The 22,781-nt window shown below is 42.0% G+C and overlaps 1 protein-coding gene and 1 long non-coding RNA gene across 4 annotated transcripts in view; one reads left to right on the plus strand and one right to left on the minus strand.

Annotated features, from left to right (window-relative positions):
* Positions 1–22,781, plus strand: part of LOC133568735 (uncharacterized) — an 82,119-nt gene that overhangs the window by 31,451 nt on the left and 27,887 nt on the right. Inside the window, exons 3-4 of one of the 2 annotated variants that reach the window (XR_009809659.1) lie at positions 2,804–2,904; positions 21,739–21,949. This is a non-coding gene — a long non-coding RNA (uncharacterized LOC133568735). The remainder of the gene's footprint in view (positions 1–2,803; positions 2,905–21,738; positions 21,950–22,781) is intronic. The other variant, XR_009809660.1, reaches the window with a different exon arrangement.
* The window catches only part of LOC133568732 (caytaxin-like), a 46,216-nt gene that overhangs the window by 9,651 nt on the left and 13,784 nt on the right, over positions 1–22,781 (minus strand). For both annotated transcript variants that reach the window (XM_061920841.1, XM_061920843.1), the window contains 10 exons: positions 22,006–22,049; positions 21,726–21,935; positions 21,505–21,666; positions 19,097–19,199; positions 18,892–19,023; positions 15,735–15,821; positions 15,521–15,619; positions 11,544–11,570; positions 11,346–11,399; positions 2,986–3,032 (listed from right to left, as the gene is read on the minus strand). In XM_061920841.1, the coding sequence (XP_061776825.1) occupies positions 2,993–3,032; positions 11,346–11,399; positions 11,544–11,570; positions 15,521–15,619; positions 15,735–15,821; positions 18,892–19,023; positions 19,097–19,199; positions 21,505–21,666; positions 21,726–21,935; positions 22,006–22,049 (958 nt within the window). In that variant the 3' untranslated portion in view covers positions 2,986–2,992. The remainder of the gene's footprint in view (positions 1–2,985; positions 3,033–11,345; positions 11,400–11,543; positions 11,571–15,520; positions 15,620–15,734; positions 15,822–18,891; positions 19,024–19,096; positions 19,200–21,504; positions 21,667–21,725; positions 21,936–22,005; positions 22,050–22,781) is intronic.

The raw sequence follows: 22,781 nt of genomic DNA on the forward strand, positions 1-22,781 counted from the left end.
ATTGTATGCATTATATATTAATAAAAATATGGAGTTAATTTATATATATATTTTTATGTTTTATATATATATATATATATTTTAAACAAGCATGCATTATTTTCATATAAAATATAATGCTGTATTGTTAACATGTGGCAATATAATAATACAATAATAATACACACAAAAAAAACATTGTATGTATTATATATTCAAAATATTTTATCTAATTTTGATTGGACTGTTATTGATGTTATTTTTGGTAATAATAATAATATGAATGTAATATGAATCATAATATATAACAATACTATACGTATATTATGAATGTAACAATGACAATAATCATTAAAATGAATAATAGTATATTGTCTGTCTATCTGTGTTGGCCCAGCGATGAGGTGGCCACTTGTCCAGGGTTTACACCGCTTTACGCCTGAATGCAGCTGGGATAGGCTCCATCACCCAGAGAATGGATGGATGGATGAAAAACATTTTGGCCGCCACTTCCTAGGACCAGCGTATGGAAATACTATAGAAGTGAACGTAACATACAGAAGATTACATTATTAGGGACGGCGTGGCGAGGTTTGCTGTGCCAGCAACCTGAGGGTTCCTGGTTCAATCTCCACCTTCTACCAACCTAGTCCCGTCCGTTGAACTCAAACTTATAATAAATAATTCACCCCTAGACAATATCCTACTCTAATACCTCTTGTCTTGTTCTGTATATTGTAGAGTATTTTGTATATTGTTTTGTATATTGTACAGGATTGCTTATTATTTTTATTGGATAGTAGTCTGTTTATTTCAGTTCTTATTTTTTTAATCTTTATTACTTCTTCTTGTGTAATTTATTTTTATCCTATATTTATTCTCACTACCGTACCTTAAGTTGGAGTCCTTAATCTCGTTATATGCAAATATAATGACAATAAAGTCCATTCTATTCCATTGTGTCCTTGAGCAAGACACTTCACCCTTGCTCCTGATGGGTGGTGGTTAGCACCCTGCATGGCAGCTCCCTCCATCAGTGTGTGAATGTGTGTGTGAATGGGTGAATGTGGAAATAGTTTTGAGTGCAAACCCCGTTTCCATATGAGTTGGGAAATTGTGTTAGATGTAAATATAAACAGAATACAATGATTTGCAAATTCTTTTCAACCCATATTCGGTTGAATATGCTACAAAGACAACATATTTGTTGTTCAAACTCATAAACTTTATTTTTTTTTGCAAATAATAATTATCTTAGAATTTCATGGCTGCAAAACGTGCCAAAGTAGTTGGGAAAGGGCATGTTCACCACTGTGTTACATCACCTTTTCTTTTAACAACACTCAATAAACGTTTGGGAACTGAGGAAACTAATTCTTGAAGCTTTGAAAGTGGAATTCTTTCCCATTCTTGTTTTATGTAGAGCTTCAGTCGTTCAACAGTCCGGGGTCTCCGCTGTCGTATTTTACGCTTCATAATGCGCCTCACATTTTCCATGGGAGACAGGTCTGGACTGCAGGCGGGCCAGGAAAGTACCAGCACTCTTTTTTTTTTTTACAAAGCCACGCTGTTGTAACACGTGCTGAATGTGGCTTGGCATTGTCTTGCTGAAATAAGCAGGGGCTTCCATGAAAAAGACGGCGCTTAGATGGCAGCATATGTTGTTCCAAAACCTGCATGTACCTTTCAGCATTAATGGTGCCTTCACAGATGTGTAAGTTACCCATGCCTTGGGCACTAATGCACCCCCATACCATCACAGATGCTGGCTTTTGAACTTTGCGTCGATAACAGTCTGGATGGTTCGCTTGCCTTTTGGTCCGGATGATACAATGTCGAATATTTCCAAAAACAATTTGAAATGTGGACTCGCCAGACCACAAAACACTTTTCCACTTTGCATCAGTCCATCTTAGATGATCTCGGGCCCAGAGAAGCCGGCGGCGTTTCTGGATGTTGTTGATAAATGGCTTTCGCTTTGCATAGCAGAGATTTAACTTGCACTTACAGATGCAGCAAAAAACTGTATTTAGTGACAGTGGTTTTCTGAAATGTTCCTGAGCCCATGTGGTGATATCCTTTAGAGATTGATGTCAGTTTTTTATACAGTGCCGTCTGAGGGATGGATGGTCACGGTCATTCAATGTTGGTTTCCGGCCATGCCGCTTACGTGGAGTGATTTCTCCAGATTCTCTGAACCTTTTGATGATATTATGGAGCGTAGATGTTGAAATCCCTAAATTTCTTGCAATTGCACTTTGAGAAACGTTGTTCTTAAACTGTTTGACTATTTGCTCACACAGTTGTGGACAAAGGGGTGTACCTCGCCCCATCCTTTCTTGTGAAAGACTGAGCATTTTTTGGGAAGCTGTTTTTATACCCAATCATGGCACCCACCTGTTCCCAATTAGCCTGCACACCTGTGGGATGTTCCAAATAAGTGTTTGATGAGCATTCCTCAACTTTATCAGTATTTATTGCCACCTTTCTCAACTTCTTTGTCATGAGTTGCTGGCATCAAATTCTCAAGTTAATGATTATTTGCAACAAAAACAAAGTTTATAAGTTTGAACATCAAATATGTTGTCTTTGTAGCATATTCAACTGAATATGGGTTGAAAAGGATTTGCAAATCATTGTATTCTGTTTATATTTACATCTAGCACAATTTCCCAACTCATATGGAAACGGGGTTAGTACCTTGAAGGTAGAAAAACACTATACAAGTATAAGCTGTTTACCATTCTTGCAAGTGCATGTTAGCACTGGGATGTTTTCTCCTCTCACCGAGTGTCATTTTTCGCTTCGCATCCCCTTTGCTCAGCTACTGTAAATTGGATCTGGGACCTGTCAGGAGACCCTCTCTCTGGCCCCGCCTGTACCATACGTCGGCGTCCCGAGGAGAGAGTTCCTCGCGGGTCACAGGTCAGTTACGCCGATCACGGGGGGGCTGACATTACAAACCGAGGGGGGTGTGTCGTGTCTGGTCGCGGAGCGCTCGCTTACCTTGGTGTCACATGTCACGGCCGATCTCGGCGACGGTCGACTTTGGCCTGCAAGGAAACACGTTTGAGACTTGCGTCATAAATACCAACACTTATGTAAGTAAGGTTCAACATACTCTCCAGCCTCCTCCTTTGACTCAACGTTCTGCTCATAAAGTTAAAGGCCTACTGAAAGCCACTACTAGCGACCACGCAGTCTGATAGTTTATATATCAATGATGAAATATTAACATTGCAACACATGCCAATACGGACGCTTTAGTTTACTAAATTGCAATTTTTAATTTTGCGCCAAACTATCCAGCGTGACGTCACGCATTGTAGAGGACATTTTGTTCCAGCACCGTTCCCAGCTATAAGTTGTCTTTTTTCATCGCATAATTACACAGTATTCTGGACATCTGTGTTGCTGAATCTTTTCCAATTTGTTCAATGAATAATGGAGACGTCAAAGAAGAAAGCTGTAGGTGGAAAGCGGTGTATTGCGGCCGGCTTTAGCAATACAAACATAGTCGGTGTTTCATTGTTTTCATTCCCGAAAGATGACAGTCAAGCTTTACTATGGAACGGAGATGTCAAGCGAACACGGTTGGATTGGACCACACACACAAAGTACAGTGTGTTATGCAGCGATCATTTCGAATGATCGGGTTTTGATGAGGGTCCCTTGCGAAGGGCAGAGATGGGCATCGCCACCACCTGTTGACTGATGCTGAAGAAAGGTGCGGGGCCGACCTTCAGGTTGTACAGGTTCGACCATATAATCTCACTAAAACAATAGAAACACAATAAGCATAAAAGGGATTTTCCAGAATTATCCTAGTAAATTTGTCTAATAACATCTGGCTTCCTGTGCACTTAAGATGTGACTTTAAGGTTTTACTACTTACGTATAAAATACTACACGGTCTAGCTCCATCCTATCTTGCTGATTGTATTGTACCATATGTCCCGGCAAGAAATCGGTGTTCAAAGAACTCTGGCTTATTAGTGATTCCCAGAGCCCAAAAAAAGTCTGCGGGCTATAGAGCGTTTTCTATTGGGGCTCCAGTACTCTGGAATGCCCTCCCGGTAACAGTTCGAGATGCCACCTCAGTAGAAGCATTTAAGTCTCACCTTAAAACTCATTTGTATACTCTAGCCTTTAAATAGACTCCCTTTTTAGACCAGTTGATCTGCCGTTTCTTTTCTTTTTCTCCTATGTCCCACTCTCCCGTGTGGAGGGGGTCCGGTCCGATCCGGTGGCCATGTACTGCTTGCCTGTGTATCGGCTGGGGACATCTCTGCGCTGCTGGTCCGCCTCCGCTTGGGATGGTTTCCTGCTGGCTCCGCTGTGAACGGGACTCTCGCTGCTGTGTCTTGGATCCTCTTTGGACTGGACTCTCGCGACTGTGTTGGATCCATTGTGGATTGAACTTTCACAGTATCATGTTAGACCCGCTCGACATCCATTGCTTTCCTCCTCTCCAAGGTTCTCATAGTCATCATTGTCACCGATGTCCCACTGGGTCATTATTGTCACCAATGTCCCACTGGGTGTGAGTTTTCCTTGCCCTTATGTGGGCCTACCGAGGATGTCGTGGTGGTCTGTGCAGCCCTTTGAGACACTAGTGATTTAGGGCTATATAAGTAAACATTGATTGATTGATTGATTGATTGAATGAATCGCTCCCACTGTATAGTCTTTTTTTTTTTTGTCCTTCACTCTCACTTTCCTCATCCACAGATCTTTTATCCTCGCTCAAATTAATGGGGAAATCGTCGCTTTCTCGGTCCGAATCGCTCTCGCTGCTGGTGGCCATGATTGTAAACAATGTTCAGATGTGAGGAGCTCCACAACCCGTGACGTCACGCGCACATCGTCTGCTACTTCCGGTACAGGCAAGGCTTTTTTATTAGCGACCAAAAGTCTTGAACTTTATCGTGGATGTTCTCTACTAAATCCTTTCAGCAAAAAAATGGCAATATCGCGAAATGATCAAGTATGACACATAGAATGGACCTGCTATCCCCGTTTAAATAAGAACATCTCATTTCAGTAGGCCTTTAAAGATAGTCACACACACACTAGGTATGGCGAAATTATTATCTGCATTTGACCCATCACCCTTATTCAGGGTGGTGAGGGGAGCAGTGAGCAGCAGTGGTGGCCGCGCCCGGGAATCATTTTTTGGGTGATTTAACCCCCAATTCCAACCCTTGATGCTGAGTGCCAAGCAGGGAGGTAATGGGTCTAACAGATGACTCTTCATTCACAATTGAAGTTAAAAAGTGGCTTTGAAGCAATCAAAGCTGCTCACACGGTCACTAAGGTGGACACTATGATTGACACATCAACTTAATGTCTATTATATTTATCCACGAGAGCATTTTGTTGTAAACTGTGAGGTGTGTGTGTGTAAATCATCAGCCTACCGATGACAGGGTGAACACTCTAGCACAGGGGTCACCAACGCGGTGCCAGCGGGCACCAGGTCGCCCGTAAGGACCAGATGAGTCGCCCGCTGGCCTGTTCTAAAAATAGCTCAAATAGCAGCACTTACCAGTGAGCTGCCTCCATTTTTTTTTATTTTATTAATTTACTAGCAAGCTGGTCTCGCTTTGCTCAACATTTTTAAAACTCAAATTGAATTTGAAAATCCCCAAAAATATTTTAAAGACTTGGTGTTCACTTGCTTAAATAAATTCATTTATTATTTTTACTTTGCTTCTTATAACTTTCAGAAAGACAATTTTAGAGAAAAAATACAACCTTAAAAATGATTTTAGGATTTTTAAACACATATACCTTTTTACCTTTTAAATTCCTTCCTCTTCCTTCCTGACAATTTAAATCAATGTTCAAGTAAATTCATTTTTTTTATTGTAAAGAATAACAAATACATTTTAATTTAATTCTTCATTTTAGCTTCTGTTTTTTCGACAAAGAATATTTGTGAAATATTTCTTCAAACTTATTAAAATTCAAAAAGCATATTCTGGCAAATCTAGAAAATCTGTAGAATCAAATTTAAATCTTATTTCAAAGTCTTTTGAATTTCTTTTAACATTTTTGTTCTGGAAAATCTAGAAGAAATAATGATTTGTCTTTGTTAGAAATATAGCTTGGTCCAATTTATTATATATTCTAACAAAGTGCAGATTGGATTTTAACCTATTTAAAACATGTCATCAAAAACATATTTATTGTGAGAAATCATTAAGATGATCAGTGTTTCCACAAAGATAAATATCATTAATTATTAAAAATAACATAGAGTTAAAGGTAAATTGAGTAAATTGGCTACATATTTAAGTGTGTATCAAACTGGTAGCCCTTCGCATTAATCAGTACCCAAGAAGTAGCTCTTGCTTTCAAAAAGGTTGGTGACCCATGATCTAACCACTAAGTCACTCTCAATAAATGATAAACATTCTAAATGTATATCATCCATTCTCAAGGTAAACTTACTTATCTCAACATATGAAATATAACTTACTTTACCAATTATTATTTATTTATTTTTATTGTGATTACTTGTGCAAAAAGTGAAATCTAAGTAAGATGAAATATCTCAAATAAGGCTGATATTTGCTTATTTTCTGTCTGATAAGATAATTCTTCTCACTAAGCAGATTTTATGTTAGAGTGTTTTACTTGTTTTAAGTGTTTTGTTCCTAAATGATGTCAGTAAGATATTACAGCTTGTTGCTGAGATGTGATGACCTATATTGAGTAAAACATGCTTGAAACTAGAATATCAACTGTTGCAAAGCTGTGTCATCAACACTCACAAGTATAAAACTACTTTTTTGAAGTTATCATTTCTTACTTCAAGCATGAAAAAAAAAAAATCATGACTTTGACACAATTGTGTCTCATAATTAAAACAGATGACAGCCAAATGGACTTTGCTGTTTTATTTTCAATGAAACAATAGAAAATCCATCCATCCATCCATCATCTTCCGCTTATCCGAGGTCGGGTCGCGGGGGCAGCAGCCTAAGCAGGGAAACCCAGACTTCCCTCTCCCCAGCCACTTCGTCTAGCTCTTCCCGGGGGATCCCGAGGCGTTCCCAGGCCAGCCGGGAGACATAGTCTTCCCAACGTGTCCTGGGTCTTCCCCGTGGCCTCCTACCGGTTGGACGGGCCCTAAACACCTCCCTAGGGAGGCGTTCGGGTGGCATCCTGACCAGATACCCGAACCACCTCATCTGTCTCCTCTCCATGTGGAGGAGCAGCGGCTTTACTTTGAGTTCCTCCCGGATGGCAGAGCTTCTCACCCTATCTCTAAGGGAGAGACCTGGAAACTCATTTCGGCCGCTTGTACCCGTGATCTTATCCTTTCGGTCATGACCCAAAGCTCATGATCATAGGTGAGGATGGGAACGTAGATCGACCGGTAAATTGAGAGCTTTGCCTTCCGGCTCAGCTCCTTCTTCACCACAACAGATCGGTACAACGTCCGCATTACTGAAGACGCCGCACCGATCCGCCTGTCGATCTCACGATCCACTCTTCCCTCACTCGCGAACAAGACTCCTAGGTACTTGAACTCCTCCACTTGGGGCAGGGTCTCCTCCACAACCCGGAGATGGCATTCCACCCTTTTCCGGGCGAGAACCATGGACTCGGACAATAGAAAATACGTACTCATATTGTGGTACAGTTGGCACAGTACAGCCAACTGACAGTTAATATTTAAACATTTAACATTTCAAACAATTTTGAACAGAAATAGTTCATGCACATTCAGATAAATTGCAAAAAAAAATATATACATACTGTATATATAAATGCACTAATTGAAAGAGATGATGTAATGTTGTCGATGGATGCCCACATATGCGGTCCTCTCCAAGGTTTCTCATAGTCACTGTCACAGACGTCCCACTGGGGTGAGTTTTTCCTTGCCCTTATGTGGGCTCTGTTTGTGCAGCCCTTTGAGACAATCGTGATTTAGGGCTATATAAATAAACATTGATTGATTGAATGAAAATGAGCTAACCTCAATGAACCCAAAAAAATTTTAAATAAGTATATTCTCACTAATAACAAGTGTACTTTTCTTGGTAGAAAAAAAAAGAGACCTTTTTGCTCAATATGTTGAAAAATATTCTTAAATTAAGCAAATGCTGGTGCCATTATCTTGACATAATGATATGCGCTCGGCATCATGATTTTTTTTTCATACTTGAAGTAAGAAATGATAACTTTAAAAAAGTAGTTTTATACTTGTGAGTGTTGATGACACAGCTTTGCAACAGTTGATATTCTAGTTTCAAGCATGTTTTACTCAATATAGGTCATCACATCTCAGCAACAAGCTGTAATATCTTACTGACATCATTTAGGACCAAAAACCCTTAAAACAAGTAAAACACTAACATAAAATCTGCTTAGTGAGAAGAATTATCTTATCAGACAGAAAATAAGCAAATTTATTTGAGATATTTCATCCTAATTAGACTTCATTCAGTTTTTGCAGTGTATACGCTGCAAAAAGTCAGTGTTCAAAACAAGAAAAAAAAATACAAAAATGAGGGGTATTTTATTTTAACTAAAAAAATTGATCTGCCAATAGAACAAGAACATTTGGCTTGTCAAGACTTTCCAAAACAAGTAAAATGAGCTAACCTCAATGAAGCCAAAATACCTTAAAATAAGTATATTCTCACTAATAACAAGTGCACTTTTCTTGGTAGAAAAAAAAAAGACCTTTTTGCTGAATATGTTGAAAATTATTCTTAAATGAAGTAAATGCTGGTGCCATTATCTTGACATCATGATATGCATAAATCATGATTTTTTTCATGCTTGAAATAAGAAATGATTACTTTAAAAAAGTAGTTTTATACTTGTGAGTGTTGATGACACAGCTTTGCAACAGTTGATATTCTAGTTTCAAGCATGTTTTACTCAATATAGGTCATCACATCTCAGTAACAAGCTGTAATATCTTACTGACATCATTTAGGAGCAAAACACTTAAAACAAGTAAAACACTCTAACGTAAAATCTGCTTAGTGAGAAGAATGATCTCATCAGAGAAAGTAAGCAAATATCACCCTTAATTGAGATATTTTATCCTAATTAGATTTCATTCAGTTTTTGCAGTGTATACACTGCAAAAAGTCAGTGTTCAAAACAAGAAAAAAAAAATACAAAAATGAGGGGTATTTTATTTTAACTAAAAAAATAGATCTGCCAATAGAACAAGAACATTTGTCTTGTCAAGACTTCTCAAAACAAGCAAAATGAGCTAACCTCAATGAAGCCAAAATACCTTAAAATAAGTATATTCTCACTAATAACAAGTGTACTTTTCTTGGTAGAAAAAAAGAGACCTTTTTGCTGAATATGTTGAAAATTATTCTTAAATGAAGTAAATGCTAGTGCCATTATCTTGACATCATGAAATGCACTCGGCATCATGATTTTTTTTTTTCATGCTTGAAGTAAGGAATTATTACTTTAAAAAAGTAGTTTTATACTTGTGAGTGTTGATGACACAGCTTTGCAACAGTTGATATTCTAGTTTCAAGCATGTTTTACTCAATATAGGTCATCACATCTCAGCAACAAGCTGTAATATCTTACTGAGATCATTTAGGACCAAAACACTTAAAACAAGTAAAACACTCTAACATAAAATCTGCTTAGTGAGAAGAATTATCGTATCAGACAGAAAATAAGCAAATATCACCCTTATTTGAGATCTTTCATCCTACTTACATTTCATTCAGTTTATGTAGTGTATACACTGCAAAAAGTCAGTGTTCGAAACAAGAAAAAAAATACAAAAATGAGGGTTTTTTATTTTAACTAAAAAAAAATGATCTGCTAATAAAACAAGAACATTTGGCTTGTCAAGACTTTCCAAAAAAAGCAAAATGAGCTAACCTCAATGAAGTCAAAATACCTTAAAATAAGTATATTCTCACTAATTTTCTTGGTAGAAAAAAAGAGACCTTTTTGCTCAATATGTTGAAAAATATTCATAAAATAAGTAAATGCTAGTGCCATTATCTTGACATCATGAAATGCACTCGGCATCACATCTCAGCAACAAGCTGTAATATCTTACTGGCATCATTTAGGACCAAAACACTTAAAACAAGTAAAACACTCCAACATAAAATCTGCTTAGTGAGAAGAATTATCGTATCAGACAGAAAATAAGCAAATTTATTTGAGATATTTTATCCTAATTAGACTTCATTCAGTTTATTGCAATGGTCCGCCAGTCAAACATCAAAGTTTTTGCCCGTGGCATTAACATCTTTTGCAAAGCTTGGCTTGTAATGGCTCTATTATCAAAACAACTACCCAGGTTCCATTCTAGAGGCTGACCTATCCTGTAATAAAATGGCAACCAATGTAATCAAAAAGGTGAACCAACAAACAAGATTTCTCTACAGAATCTCCTCTCTGGTCAACAAAAGCACCTTGAAGATTCTAGCGGGAACTCTCATTCAACCCTTTTTCAATTACGCATGTGCAACTCCTGGTACCCCAGCACCTCCAAAACCCTCAAATCTAGACTCCAAACATCCCAGGACAAGCTAGTCAGGTTACTTCTAGACCTCCACCCTAGATCAGACCTCACTCGGTGGGGCGGTATAGCTCTGTTGGTAGAGCGGCCGTGCCTGCAACTTGAGGGTTGCAGGTTTGATTCCCGCTTCTGCCAGCCTAGTCACTGCCGTTGTGTCCTTGGGCAAGACACTTTACCCACCTGCTCCCAGTCCCACCCACACTGCCTTAATCCATCCATCCATTTTCTACCGCTTATTCCCTTTTGGGGTCGTGGGGGGTGCTGGCGCCTATCTCAGCTACAATCGGGCGGAAGGCGGGGTACACCCTGGACAAGTCGCCACCTCATCGCAGGGCCAACACAGATAGACAGACAACATTCACACTCACATTCACACACTAGGGCCAATTTAGTGTTGCCAATCAACCTATCCCCAGGTGCATGTCTTTGAATGTAACTTAAATATTGGGTTTCACTATGTAAAGCGCTTTGAGTCACTAGAGAAAAGCGCTATATAAATATAATTCACTTCACTTCACTTAGTGAGAAGAATCATCTTTTCAGACAGAACGTAAGCAAACATCACCCTTATATGAGATATTTCATCTTACTTAAGTTTCATTTTTTGCAGTGCACTGAGCAGGTTTTTGCATGGATAATAAATGATCCCGATGGGGAAACTCCCAGTTCCCAATAAAGTCAAAGCGCTAGAACTAAGTGTGCTGCAAATAGCAAAGGAATGATCACACGCTGGCTAAAGAATGACTAAAGAAAGTCAAAGCACTAGAACTAAGTGTGCTGCAAATAGCAAAGGAATGATCACACGCTGACTAAAGAATGGGGTCACCTTTCTTTAGGCAGCAGCGTCGAGGCCTTGGCGGGTTGCTGCTCTTGGTCCCTTCTACAATTACACACACACACACACACACACACACACACACACACACACACACACACACACACACACACACACACACACACACACAACATTATGACATTGGTTACCAACGTGAAAGTCATGAAAAGGTTTAAAAAGCTTCGTCACCTGGCTTTGATCTTTTCATCGTCGTACCTGGGGGGAGAAAAAAAAAAAAAAAAAAAAAAGAAGCAGGAGTTAACACTCTTATATGACTAATATCTGCTGACGTGACCAAAAAAAGTGGTTCAAATTTTTATTACATTTTGGTCACACTTAAGTATGGGGAACATATTCGAAGTAACACGGACTTAAAGGCCTACTGAATTCAGATGTTCTTATTTAAACGGGAATAGAAGGTCCATTCTATGTGTCATACTTGATCATTTCACCATATTTTTGCTGAAAGGATTTAGTAGAGAACATAGACGATAAAGTTTGCAACTTTTGGTCGCTAATAAAGAAGCCTTGCCTGTACCGGAAGTAGCAGACGATGTGCGCGTGACGTCACGGGTTGTGGAGCTCCTCACATCTGAACATTGTTTATAATCATGGCCACCAGCAGCCAGAGCGATTCAGACCAAGAAAGCGACAAATTACCCATTAATTTGAGCGAGGATGAAAGATTTGTGGATGAGGATATTGAGAGTGAAGCATTAAATAAATGGGTTGTACTTGTATAGCGCTTTTCTACCTTCAAGGTACTCAAAGCGCTTTGACACTACTTCCACATTTACCCATTCACACACACATTCACACACTGATGGAGGGAGCTGCCATGCAAGGCGCCAACCAGCACCCATCAGGAGCAAGGGTGAAGTGTCTTGCTCAGGACACAACGGACGTGACGAGGTTGGTACTAGGTGGGATTTGAACCAGGGACCCTCGGGTTGCGCACGGCCACTCTTCCACTGCGCCACGCCGTCCCTATTAGAAAAAAAAAAGAAAGGAAAAAAAAAAGCGGGCAGTGGGAGCGATTCAGATGTTATAAGACACATTTACTAGGATAATTCTGGAAAATCCATTATCTGCTTATTGCGTTACTAGTGTTTTAGTGAGATAATAAAGTCATGCCTGAAAGTCGGAGGGGTGTGGTGACCGCCAGTGTCTCTGAGGGAAGCCACAGAGGAGGCAAGAGAGTCGCAGCTGCCTCTTTGACAGCTGCAGGAGGAACGACCCAAGCTCCGCTCATGTCTACGGTAAGAGCCGACTTATTACCACAATTTTCTCACCGAAACCTGTCGGTTGACATGTGGTAGAGAACCATGTTCGCTTGACCGCTATGTTTCATAGTAAAGCATCCCTTTCGGGAATGTAAACAAGGAAACACCGGCTGTTTGTGTTGCTACAGCCGGCTGCAATACACCACTTCCCACCTACATCTTTCTTCTTTGACGTCTCCATTATTAATTGAACAGATTGCAAAAGATTCAGCAACACAGATGTCCAGAATACTGTGTAATTATGTGATTAAAGCAGACTACTTATAGCCGTGATCTGTACTGGAAGAAAATGTCCGCTACAACTCGTGACGTCACGCGCACGCGTCATCATTCCGCGACGTTTTCAACAGGATACTTGGCGGGAAATTTAAAATTGCAATTTAGTAAACTAAAGCGGCCGTATTGGCATGTGTTGCAATGTTAATATTTCATCATTGATATATAAACTATCAGACTGCGTGGTCGCTAGTAGTGGCTTTCAGTAGGCCTTTAAATTAGAGTTATTTGGACACTAGGGGAACATATGTGGGTTAGTGTAACTGGGTTATACTTGTATAGCGCTTTTCAATCAATGTTTATTTATATAGCCCTAAATCACGAGTGTCTCAAAGGGCTGCACAAACCACAACCACATCTTTGGTTCACAGCCCACATCAGGGCAAAGAAAAACTCAACCCAATGGGATGACAATGAGAAACCATGGAGAGGACCGCAGATGGGGGGACCTCCCCAAAGGCGACGGTGCAATGGATGTTGAGTGGATCTAACATAATAGTGAGAGTCCAGTCCATAGTGGATCTAACATAATAGTGAGAGTCCAGTCCATAGTGGATCTAACATAATAGTGAGAGTCCAGTCGTCCAGTCCATAGTAAATCCAACATAACAGTGTGAGTCCAGTCCATGGTGGATCTAACATAATAGTGTGAGAGTCCAGTCCATAGTGGATCTAACATAATAGTGAGAGTCCAGTCGTCCAGTCCATAGTGAATCCAACATAACAGTGTGAGTCCAGTCCATGGTGGATCTAACATAATAGTGTGAGAGTCCAGTCCATAGTGGATCTAATAAAATAGTGTGAGAGTCCAGTCCATAGTGGATCTAAAATAATAGTGTGGGAGTCCAGTCCATAGTGGATCTAACATAATAGTGTGAGAGTCCAGTCCATAGTGGATCTAACATAATAGTGTGGGAGTCCAGTCCATAGTGGATCTAGCATAAATTTAATAGAGTCCAGTCCATAGTGGATCTAACATAATAGTGTGAGAGTCCAGTCCATAGTGGATCTAACATAATAGTGTGAGAGTCCAGTCCATAGTGGATCTAACATAATAGTGAGAGTCCAGTCCATAGTGGATCTAACATAATAGTGTGAGAGTCGAGTCCATAGTGGATTTCACATAACAGGGACTGTCCAGTCCATAGTGGATCCAACATGATATTGTCAGAGTCCAGTCCATAGTGGATTTCACATAATAGTGAGTGTCCAGTCCATAGTGGACCTAACATAATAGTGTGAGAGTCCAGTCAGTAGTGGATCTAACATAATAGTGTGAAAGTCCAGTCCATAGTGGATCTAACATAATAGTGTGAGAGTCCAGTCCATAGTGGATCTAACATAATAGTGAGAGTCCAGTCGTCCAGTCCATAGTGAATCCAACATAACAGTGTGAGTCCAGTCCATGGTGGATCTAACATAATAGTGTGAGAGTCCAGTCCATAGTGGATCTAAAATAATAGTGTGGGAGTCCAGTCCATAGTGGATCTAACATAACAGTGTGAGAGTCCAGTCCATAGTGGATCTAACATAATAGTGTGGGAGTCCAGTCCATAGTGGATCTAACATAATAGTGTGGGAGTCCAGTCCATAGTGGATCTAGCATAATAGTGTGAGAGTCCAGTCCATAGTGGATCTAACATAATAGTGTGAGAGTCCAGTCCATAGTGGATCTAACATAATAGTGAGAGTCCAGTCCATAGTGGATCTAACATAATAGTGTGAGAGTCGAGTCCATAGTGGATTTCACATAACAGGGACTGTCCAGTCCATAGTGGATCCAACATGATATTGTCAGAGTCCAGTCCATAGTGGATTTCACATAATAGTGAGTGTCCAGTCCATAGTGGACCTAACATAATAGTGTGAGAGTCCAGTCAGTAGTGGATCTAACATAATAGTGTGAAAGTCCAGTCCATAGTGGATCTAACATAATAGTGTCAGAGTCCAGTCCATTGCGGATCTAACATAATAGTGTGAAAGTCCAGTCCATAGTGGATCAAGCATAATAGTATGAGAGTCCAGTCCATAGTGGATCAAGCATAATAGTATGAGAGTCCAGTCCATAGTGGATCTAACATAATAGTTAGAGTCCAGTCCATAGTGGATCTAGCATAATAGTGAGAGTCCAGTCCATAGGGGATCTAACATAATAGTTAGAGTCCAGTCCATAGTGGATCTAACATAATAGTGAGAGTCCAGTCCATAGTGGATCTAGCATAATAGTATGAGAGTCCAGTCCATAGTGGATCTAACATAATAGTGAGAGTCCAGGCCATAGTGGATCTAACATAATAGTGAGAGTCCAGTCCATAGTGGATCTAACATAATAGTGAGAGTCCAGTCCATAGTGGATCTAACATAATAGTGAGAGTCCAGTCCATAGTGGATCTAGCATAATAGTATGAGAGTCCAGTCCATAGTGGATCTAACATAATAGTGAGAGTCCAGTCCATAGTGGATCTAACATAATAGGGAGAGTCCAGTCCATAGTGGATCTAACATAATAGTGAGAGTCCAGTCCATAGTGGATCTAACATAATTGTGTGAGCATCCAGTCAATTTTGTGTAGCCCTGTGGCGACCCCTGGTGGTGGAAGTGACTTACTGCAACACACAGTCCGGCACCTGGACATGCTCCATGGGGATGAGCTGGTTGAGCTCCTCCAGTGTGTGCACGTATCGAATCTTATCCAAAAACTTCACGCTGCAGAGAAACACGCCACACTCCTGTTTTCCAGGCTGCAAATTCTGACATTTCAAATAGATTTTTTTTTCCCACAATAGAGTTTTGTTGTATTGAAAAGTGAAAAGCGCTTTACCTGATGAAAGGCCGCGAGATGGCCAGGACGGTCCTGATGAACCACGTCGGGTGAGCAATGATGAGACATTTCAGGTTCTTCCTCAACCTGTCGTGACAAATCATTTGGAATGTCAGCATGGGTGTCAAACTCTGGCCCGCGGGCCAAATATGGCTCGCCGTGTAATTTAATTTGGCCCTTAAGGCAATATCAAATTAGCATTAGAGCTAACACCCTATTCACTGCTAATACTCATACTTGCCAACCCACCCGAATTTCACTGTCCCTCCTGAAAAAATCCCGGGTCAACCGTTCACCCGATTTTCACCCCCATATTGGGGGCATGCCTTAAAGCAGGGGTGCCCACACTTTTTCTGCAGGCGAGCTACTTTTCAATTGACCAACTCGAGGGGATCTACCTCATTTATATATATCATTTATATTTATTTATTTATGAATTTTTGTAAACAAGTAAAATGTGTTTAATGATAATACAAGCATGTGTAACACATATAGATGTCTTTCTTTCACAAAGACAAGAATATAAGTTGGTGTATTACCTGATTCTGATGACTTGCATTGATTGGAATCAGACAGTAATGATGATAACGCCCACATTTTCAAATGGAGGAGAAAAAAAGTTGTCCTTTCTGTACAATACCACATGAAAGTGGTTGGTTTTTGGCATCTCATTCATCCAGCTTCCATACACTTTAGAAGAAAAACATTGGCGGCAAATTCCGTAGCTTGCTTGATTGACATTCACGGCACCCGAGGGTCTTGTGAGATGACGCTGGCTGCTGCCAGTTCATTATTATGAAAAAATGACAGAGAGGAAGGCGAGAAACACTTTTTATTTCAACAGACTTTCGCGCCGTCCCTTCCGTCAAAACTCTAAAGGCCGACTGCACATTTCCTATCTTCACAATAAAAGCCCTGCTTCATGCTGCCTGCGCTAACAAAATAAGAGTCTCGGAAAGCTGGCGTGCACAAGTGATGTGCACGCCAGCTTTCTGAGGGATCGCTTGTGCACGCCAGTTTTCCGAGACTCTTATTTTGTTAGCGCAGGCAGCATGAAGCAGGGCTTTTAATGTGAAGATAGGAAATGTGCAGTCGGCCTTTAGAGTTTTGACGGAAGGGACGGCGCGAGAGTCTGTTGAAATAAAAAGTGTTTCTCGCCTTCCTCTCGGTCATATTTTCATAATAATGATCTTGCAGCAGCCAGCGTCATCTCACAAGACCCTCCGGTACCGTGAATGTCATTTAAGTGACGTCTTGGTGAAGATTGATGATCACTAATTTTTAGGTCTATTTTTTTTAAAAGCCTGGCTGGAGATCGACTGACACACCCCCCGCGGTCGACTGGTAGCTCGCGATCGACGTAATGGGCACCCCTGCCTTAAAGGCACTGCCTTTAGTGCCATCTACAATTCGTCGCCACGTCCGTTTTTCCTCCATACAAACAGCATGCCGGCCCAGTCACATAATATATGCGGATTCTACACACAGGTATGTGAATGCAAGACATACTTGGTCAACAGCCATACAGGTCACACTGAGGGTGGCCGTATAAACAACTTTAACACTGTTACAAACATGCGCCACACTGTGAACCCACCCCAAACAAGAATGACAAACACATTTTGTGAGAACATCCGCACCGCAACACAACAGAACAAATACCCAGAGCCCCTTGCAGCAATAACTCTTCCGGGACGCTACAATATAAACCCCCCGCTAACAACAAACCCCTCAAATGTATTCCATCCATCCATCCATCCATTTTCTACCGCTTATTCCCTTTTTGGGGTCGCGGGGGACGCTGGCGCCTATCTCAGCTACAATCGGGCGGAAGGCGGGGTACACCCTGGACAAGTCGCCACCTCATCGCAGGGCTAACACAGATAGATAGACAACATTCACACACTAGGGCCAATTTAGTGTTGCCAATCAACCTATCCCCAGGTGCATGTCTTTGGAAGTGGGAGGAAGCCGGAGTACCCGGAGGGAACCCACGCATTCACGGGGAGAACATGCAAACTCCACACAGAAAGATCCCGAGCCTGGATTTGAACCCAGGACTGCAGGACCTTCGTATTGTGAGGCAGACGCACTAACCCCTCTGCCACCGTGAAGCCCTAGTGCAAAATCGACTTTCAAAAAAACATCAATGGCATAATAAATACAATTTTACTAAAAAATTGAATGCCTCTTTTCTATTTGCAGCCTTCTGAGGTCAATATCAACATTAACGTTTTCCACAGGCTAATAAATTTGGCCTGTGGAAAAAGTTAATGTTGATATTGACCTCAGAAGGCTGCAAACAGAAAAGAGGCATTCAATTTTTCATTAAAATTGTATTTATTATGCTATTGATGGTTTTTAAAAAAAAAATGTATTTATTTATTTTTTTCCACAGGCTAATACATTTGGGGCTTCACGGTGGCAGAGGGGTTAGTGCGTCTGCCTCACAATACGAAGGTCCTGCAGTCCTGGGTTCAATCCCGGGCTCGGGATCTTTCTGTGTGGAGTTTGCATGTTCTCCCCGTGACTGCGTGGGTTCCCTCCGGGTACTCCGGCTTCCTCCCACTTCCAAAGACATGCACCTGGGGATAGGTTGATTGGCAACACTAAATGGTCCCTAGTGTGTGAATGTGAGTGTGAATGTTGTCTGTCTATCTGTGTTGGCCCTGCGATGAGGTGGCGACTTGTCCAGGGTGTACCCCGCCTTCCGCCCGACTGTAGCTGAGATAGGCGCCAGCGCCCCCCGCAACCCCAAAAGGGAATAAGCGGTAGAAAATGGATGGAAATGGATGGATTTTGCACTATTAAGTTATATAAGCGTTGCTTATTCCATAAGGATCAATAAAGTACTTTCTATTCTATTCTGTTCTATTTTATTCTATTTTATTCAGTGTTAAAGCAAATCAGTGTAGCAAACTAGGCAATAATTATTGATATTTTATTATTATTATTTGAAACTGGATTTTGCATGTCACTATAAAGTTATGTAAGACTTGCTGTGTTCAATATTCAATGCAAAACTTGTTTGGGTCCCTATTAAAAGGTTCATTTGTTCAACCTTGGCCCGTGTCTTTGTTCCGTTTAAAATTTTGTCCCACTCTGTGTTTGAGTTTGACACCCCTGGCCCACGGTGACACCGTGGCGTCCGCCTTACTTCCTGTCGATCATCTGGTAGCATCTCTTCAGCCAGCCGATGCCGGGCATCTTCCTGCGAGGCGTGGCTCCGTTCAGATACACGATCATGTAGTCGTCGGCCACCAGGAGCTCCAGGCTGCTCACCACGTACCTGAGGGCGAGGCCACGACAGAGGCGGAGTCAAGGCGAGGCTGAGAGGAAGCGACCACGGCTGGAGGTCTTACAGGAAGAGGTTCTCCATGATGTACGCGTAGTCGTCACAGCTGCTGTCGGGAAGGTAGCAGGCCGCGAACACAATGATGGCGTTCAGACCTTCTCCGTAATAACCTGACGAGAAGAGACAGCGGGGTGGCGTTAATGGAAGCAATGTCATCATTCTATGAATGGCTAACAATGGCCTTGAGCTCGTTATCAACTGGAAAGTATTCACAGGGCCTCACTTTTTCGACTTTCTTGGCATTTTGTCATGTTACAGCCTTATCTGAAATGGAGTAAATTAATTTTTGTTCTCAAAATTCAACATACCCCATATTGACAATGTAATTGTAATTAATTTTTTGCAAATCCATTAAAACTAAAAAAAAAATAAAAGTCTTCATAGCTTTTGCTGAGTACTTTGTTGACACACCTTTGGCAGTTTTGCCCATTCCTCATTACAGCGCCTCCATCAGGTTACTTGGTTGGTTTTCATCCAGGATGTCTCTGACCATCAATCAATCAATCAATGTTTATTTATATAGCCCTAAATCACAAGTGTCTCAAAGGGCTGCATAAGCCACAACGACATCCTCGGCTCAGATCCCACATCAGGGCAAGAAATAACTCAACCCAATGGTGTAACACCTTGATTACAAGTGGAATTATTCATTACTTATCGTGTTAAGCAAAGTCAGCTCAGATTTATCCGAGAGCCAGATGCAGTCATCAAAAGAGCCACATCTGGCTCTAGAGCCATAGGTTCCCTACCTCTGCTCTACAACCTGTCGTCACGTCTGCTGTTCCTCCATACAAACAGCGTAGCGGCCCACTCACGTAATGTATGCGGCTTCTACACACACACACACAAGTGAATGCAAGGCAAACTTGGTCATACAAGTTACACTGAGGATGGCCGTATAAACAACTTTAACACTGTTACACCACACTGTGAACCCATACCAAACAAGAATGACAAACACATTTCGGGAGAACATCCGCACCGTAACACAACAGAACAAATACCCAGAACCGCTTGCAGCACTAACTTTTCCGGGACGCTACAATATACACCCCCGCTACCACGGCGTGGCGCAGTGGAAGAGTGGCCGTGCGCAACCCGAGGGTCCCTGGTTCAATCCCCACCTAGTACCAACCTCGTCACGTCCGTTGTGTCCTGAGCAAGACACTTCACCCTTGCTCCTGATGGGTGCTGGTTAGCGCCTTGCATGGCAGCTCCCTCCATCAGTGTGTGAATGTGTGTGTGAATGGGTAAATGTGGAAGTAGTGTCAAAGCGCTTTGAGTACCTTGAAGGTAGAAAAGCGCTATAAAAGTACAACCCATTTATTTACCAAGAAAACTCGATTTTGCATGTGACTATAAAGTTATATAAGCCTTGCTTGTTCAATGTTCAATGCAAAACTTGTTTGGTTCCCTATTAATGTGACTTTAAGGTTTTACTACTTACGTATAAAATACTACACGGTCTAGCTCCATCCTATCTTGCCGATTGTATTGTACCGTATGTCCCGGCAAGAAATCTGCGTTCAAAAGACTCCGGCTTATTAGTGATTCCTAGAGCCCAAAAAAGTCTGCGGGCTATAGAGCGTTTTCCGTTCGGGCTCCAGTACTCTGGAATGCCCTCCCGGTAACAGTTCGAGATGCTACCTCAGTAGAAGCATTTAAGTCTCACCTTAAAACTCATCTGTATACTCTAGCCTTTAAATAGACCTCCTTTTTAGACCAGTTGATCTGCCGCTTCTTTTCTTTCTCCTATGTCCCCCCCTCCCTTGTGGAGGGGGTCCGGTCCGATGACCATGGATGAAGTACTGGCTGTCCAGAGTCGAGACCCAGGATGGACCGCTCGTCGGGACCCAGGATGGACCGCTCGCCTGTATCGGTTGGGGACATCTCTACGCTGCAGATCCGCTTGAGATGGTTTCCTGTGGACGGGACTCTCGCTGCTGTCTTGGAGCCACTATGGATTGAACTTTCACAGTATCATGTTAGACCCGCTCGACATCCATTGCTTTCGGTCCCCTAGAGGGGGGGGGGTTGCCCACATCTGAGGTCCTCTCCAAGGTTTCTCATAGTCAGCATTGTCACTGGCGTCCCACTGAATGTGAATTCTCCCTGCCCACTGGGTGTGAGTTTTCCTTGCCCTTTTGTGGGTTCTTCCGAGGATGTTGTAGTCGTAATGATTTGTGCAGTCCTTTGAGACATTTGTGATTTGGGGATATATAAATAAACATTGATTGATTGATTGATTAAAAGGTTAAGTTGTTCAACTTTGGCCCGCGGCTTTGTTCAGTTTAGAATTTTGGCCCACTCTGTATTCGAGTTTGACACCCCTGCTGAGCAGATGATCTGATTGGTTTGATCTGCAATGTAATGCCCGGAATCATCAGCAAACAGAGTAATGGGTAAACACCTCACCTCCGTGTGTGACCACCCTCAGGTAAGGTCTGATGACCTGCATGTCGATGCGTTGTTCCTGGTCCCCGATGATCACAGTTCGCCACAGACGGCCTGACGAGTCTCGCTCCTCCTCGCCTCCTTCGCCCGGAAGACACTTGGCGGTGGCCACGGGAGTGTCGTCTGGGGAAAAACAACATCATTTATCCTTTTTGTGTCAACGTTGACCTCAGGCTGCTAACCTTCCCACTCCAGCTCGTTGGCGTTATTGATGGACCCCAGCGAGTCGGTGTCGTCGGGCGTCTCCATGTCGTCCACGTTGATGTCCAGGTCGTCGGAGAGCACCGAGCCCTCGCTCTGCTCCAGCGACAGGTTCATGTCGGGGGCGGTCAGCGTGCGCCGCTTGGACTGGTGGTCCCTGGACTGTCCCACGTTCAGACTGCTGGGGGGGTCTGGAGGAAGACAGGTCAGTTGACGTGACGCCACCGGCATGTTTCAGTGAGACGGGACCATGTGACATACTGCTTCTGGCGTCGGTGAGGCCGTCTCCATCTTCTGGTAGAGGCCTGTTAGGACACAACATCAAGTACGGCTACACTTGAAGGACATGAGAAAGCCTGGGTCCTTTAATGCAGTGTTTTTCAACCAATGTGCCACGATACAGTCTGGTGTGCCGAGGGAAATGATCCAATTTCACCTATTTGGGTTAAAAATATCTTTGCAAACCAGTAATTATGTGTTGTTGTTGAGTGTCGGTGCTGTCTAGAGCTTGGCAGAGTAACCGTGTAATACTCTTCCATATCAGTAGATGGCAGCCGGTAGCTAATTGCTTTGGAAATGTCGGGAACCGCGGTAGGCAGGGCGCAGGTAAAAAAGTGTCGAATGCTTGAACCAAATACAAACAAAAGGTGAGTGCCCCTAAGAAAAGGCATTGAAGCTTAGGGAAGGCTACGCAGAACAAAACTAAAACTGAACTGGCTACAAAGTAAACGAAAACAGAATGCAGGACGACAGCAAAGACTTACTGTGGAGCAAAGACGGCGTCCACAATGTACATCCGAACATGTGTGACAATCATTGGTACTTTAACTTAATGACATGACAATCAGCAATGGGCCTACAAAGAAGGATAAAAACAACCGAAATGTTCTTGATTGCTAAAATAAAGTAGATGCGGGAAATATCGCTCAAAGGAAGACATGAAACTGGTACGGGAAAATACCCCCAAAAAATGGAAAAAGCCACCAAAAGTAGATGTCGGGAAATAAACAAAAGATGAGTGACCCTAAGAAAAGTGA

The sequence above is a fragment of the Nerophis ophidion genome, linkage group LG14 (genome assembly GCF_033978795.1).
Source record: "Nerophis ophidion isolate RoL-2023_Sa linkage group LG14, RoL_Noph_v1.0, whole genome shotgun sequence".
Taxonomy (NCBI): Eukaryota; Metazoa; Chordata; class Actinopteri; order Syngnathiformes; family Syngnathidae; genus Nerophis; species Nerophis ophidion.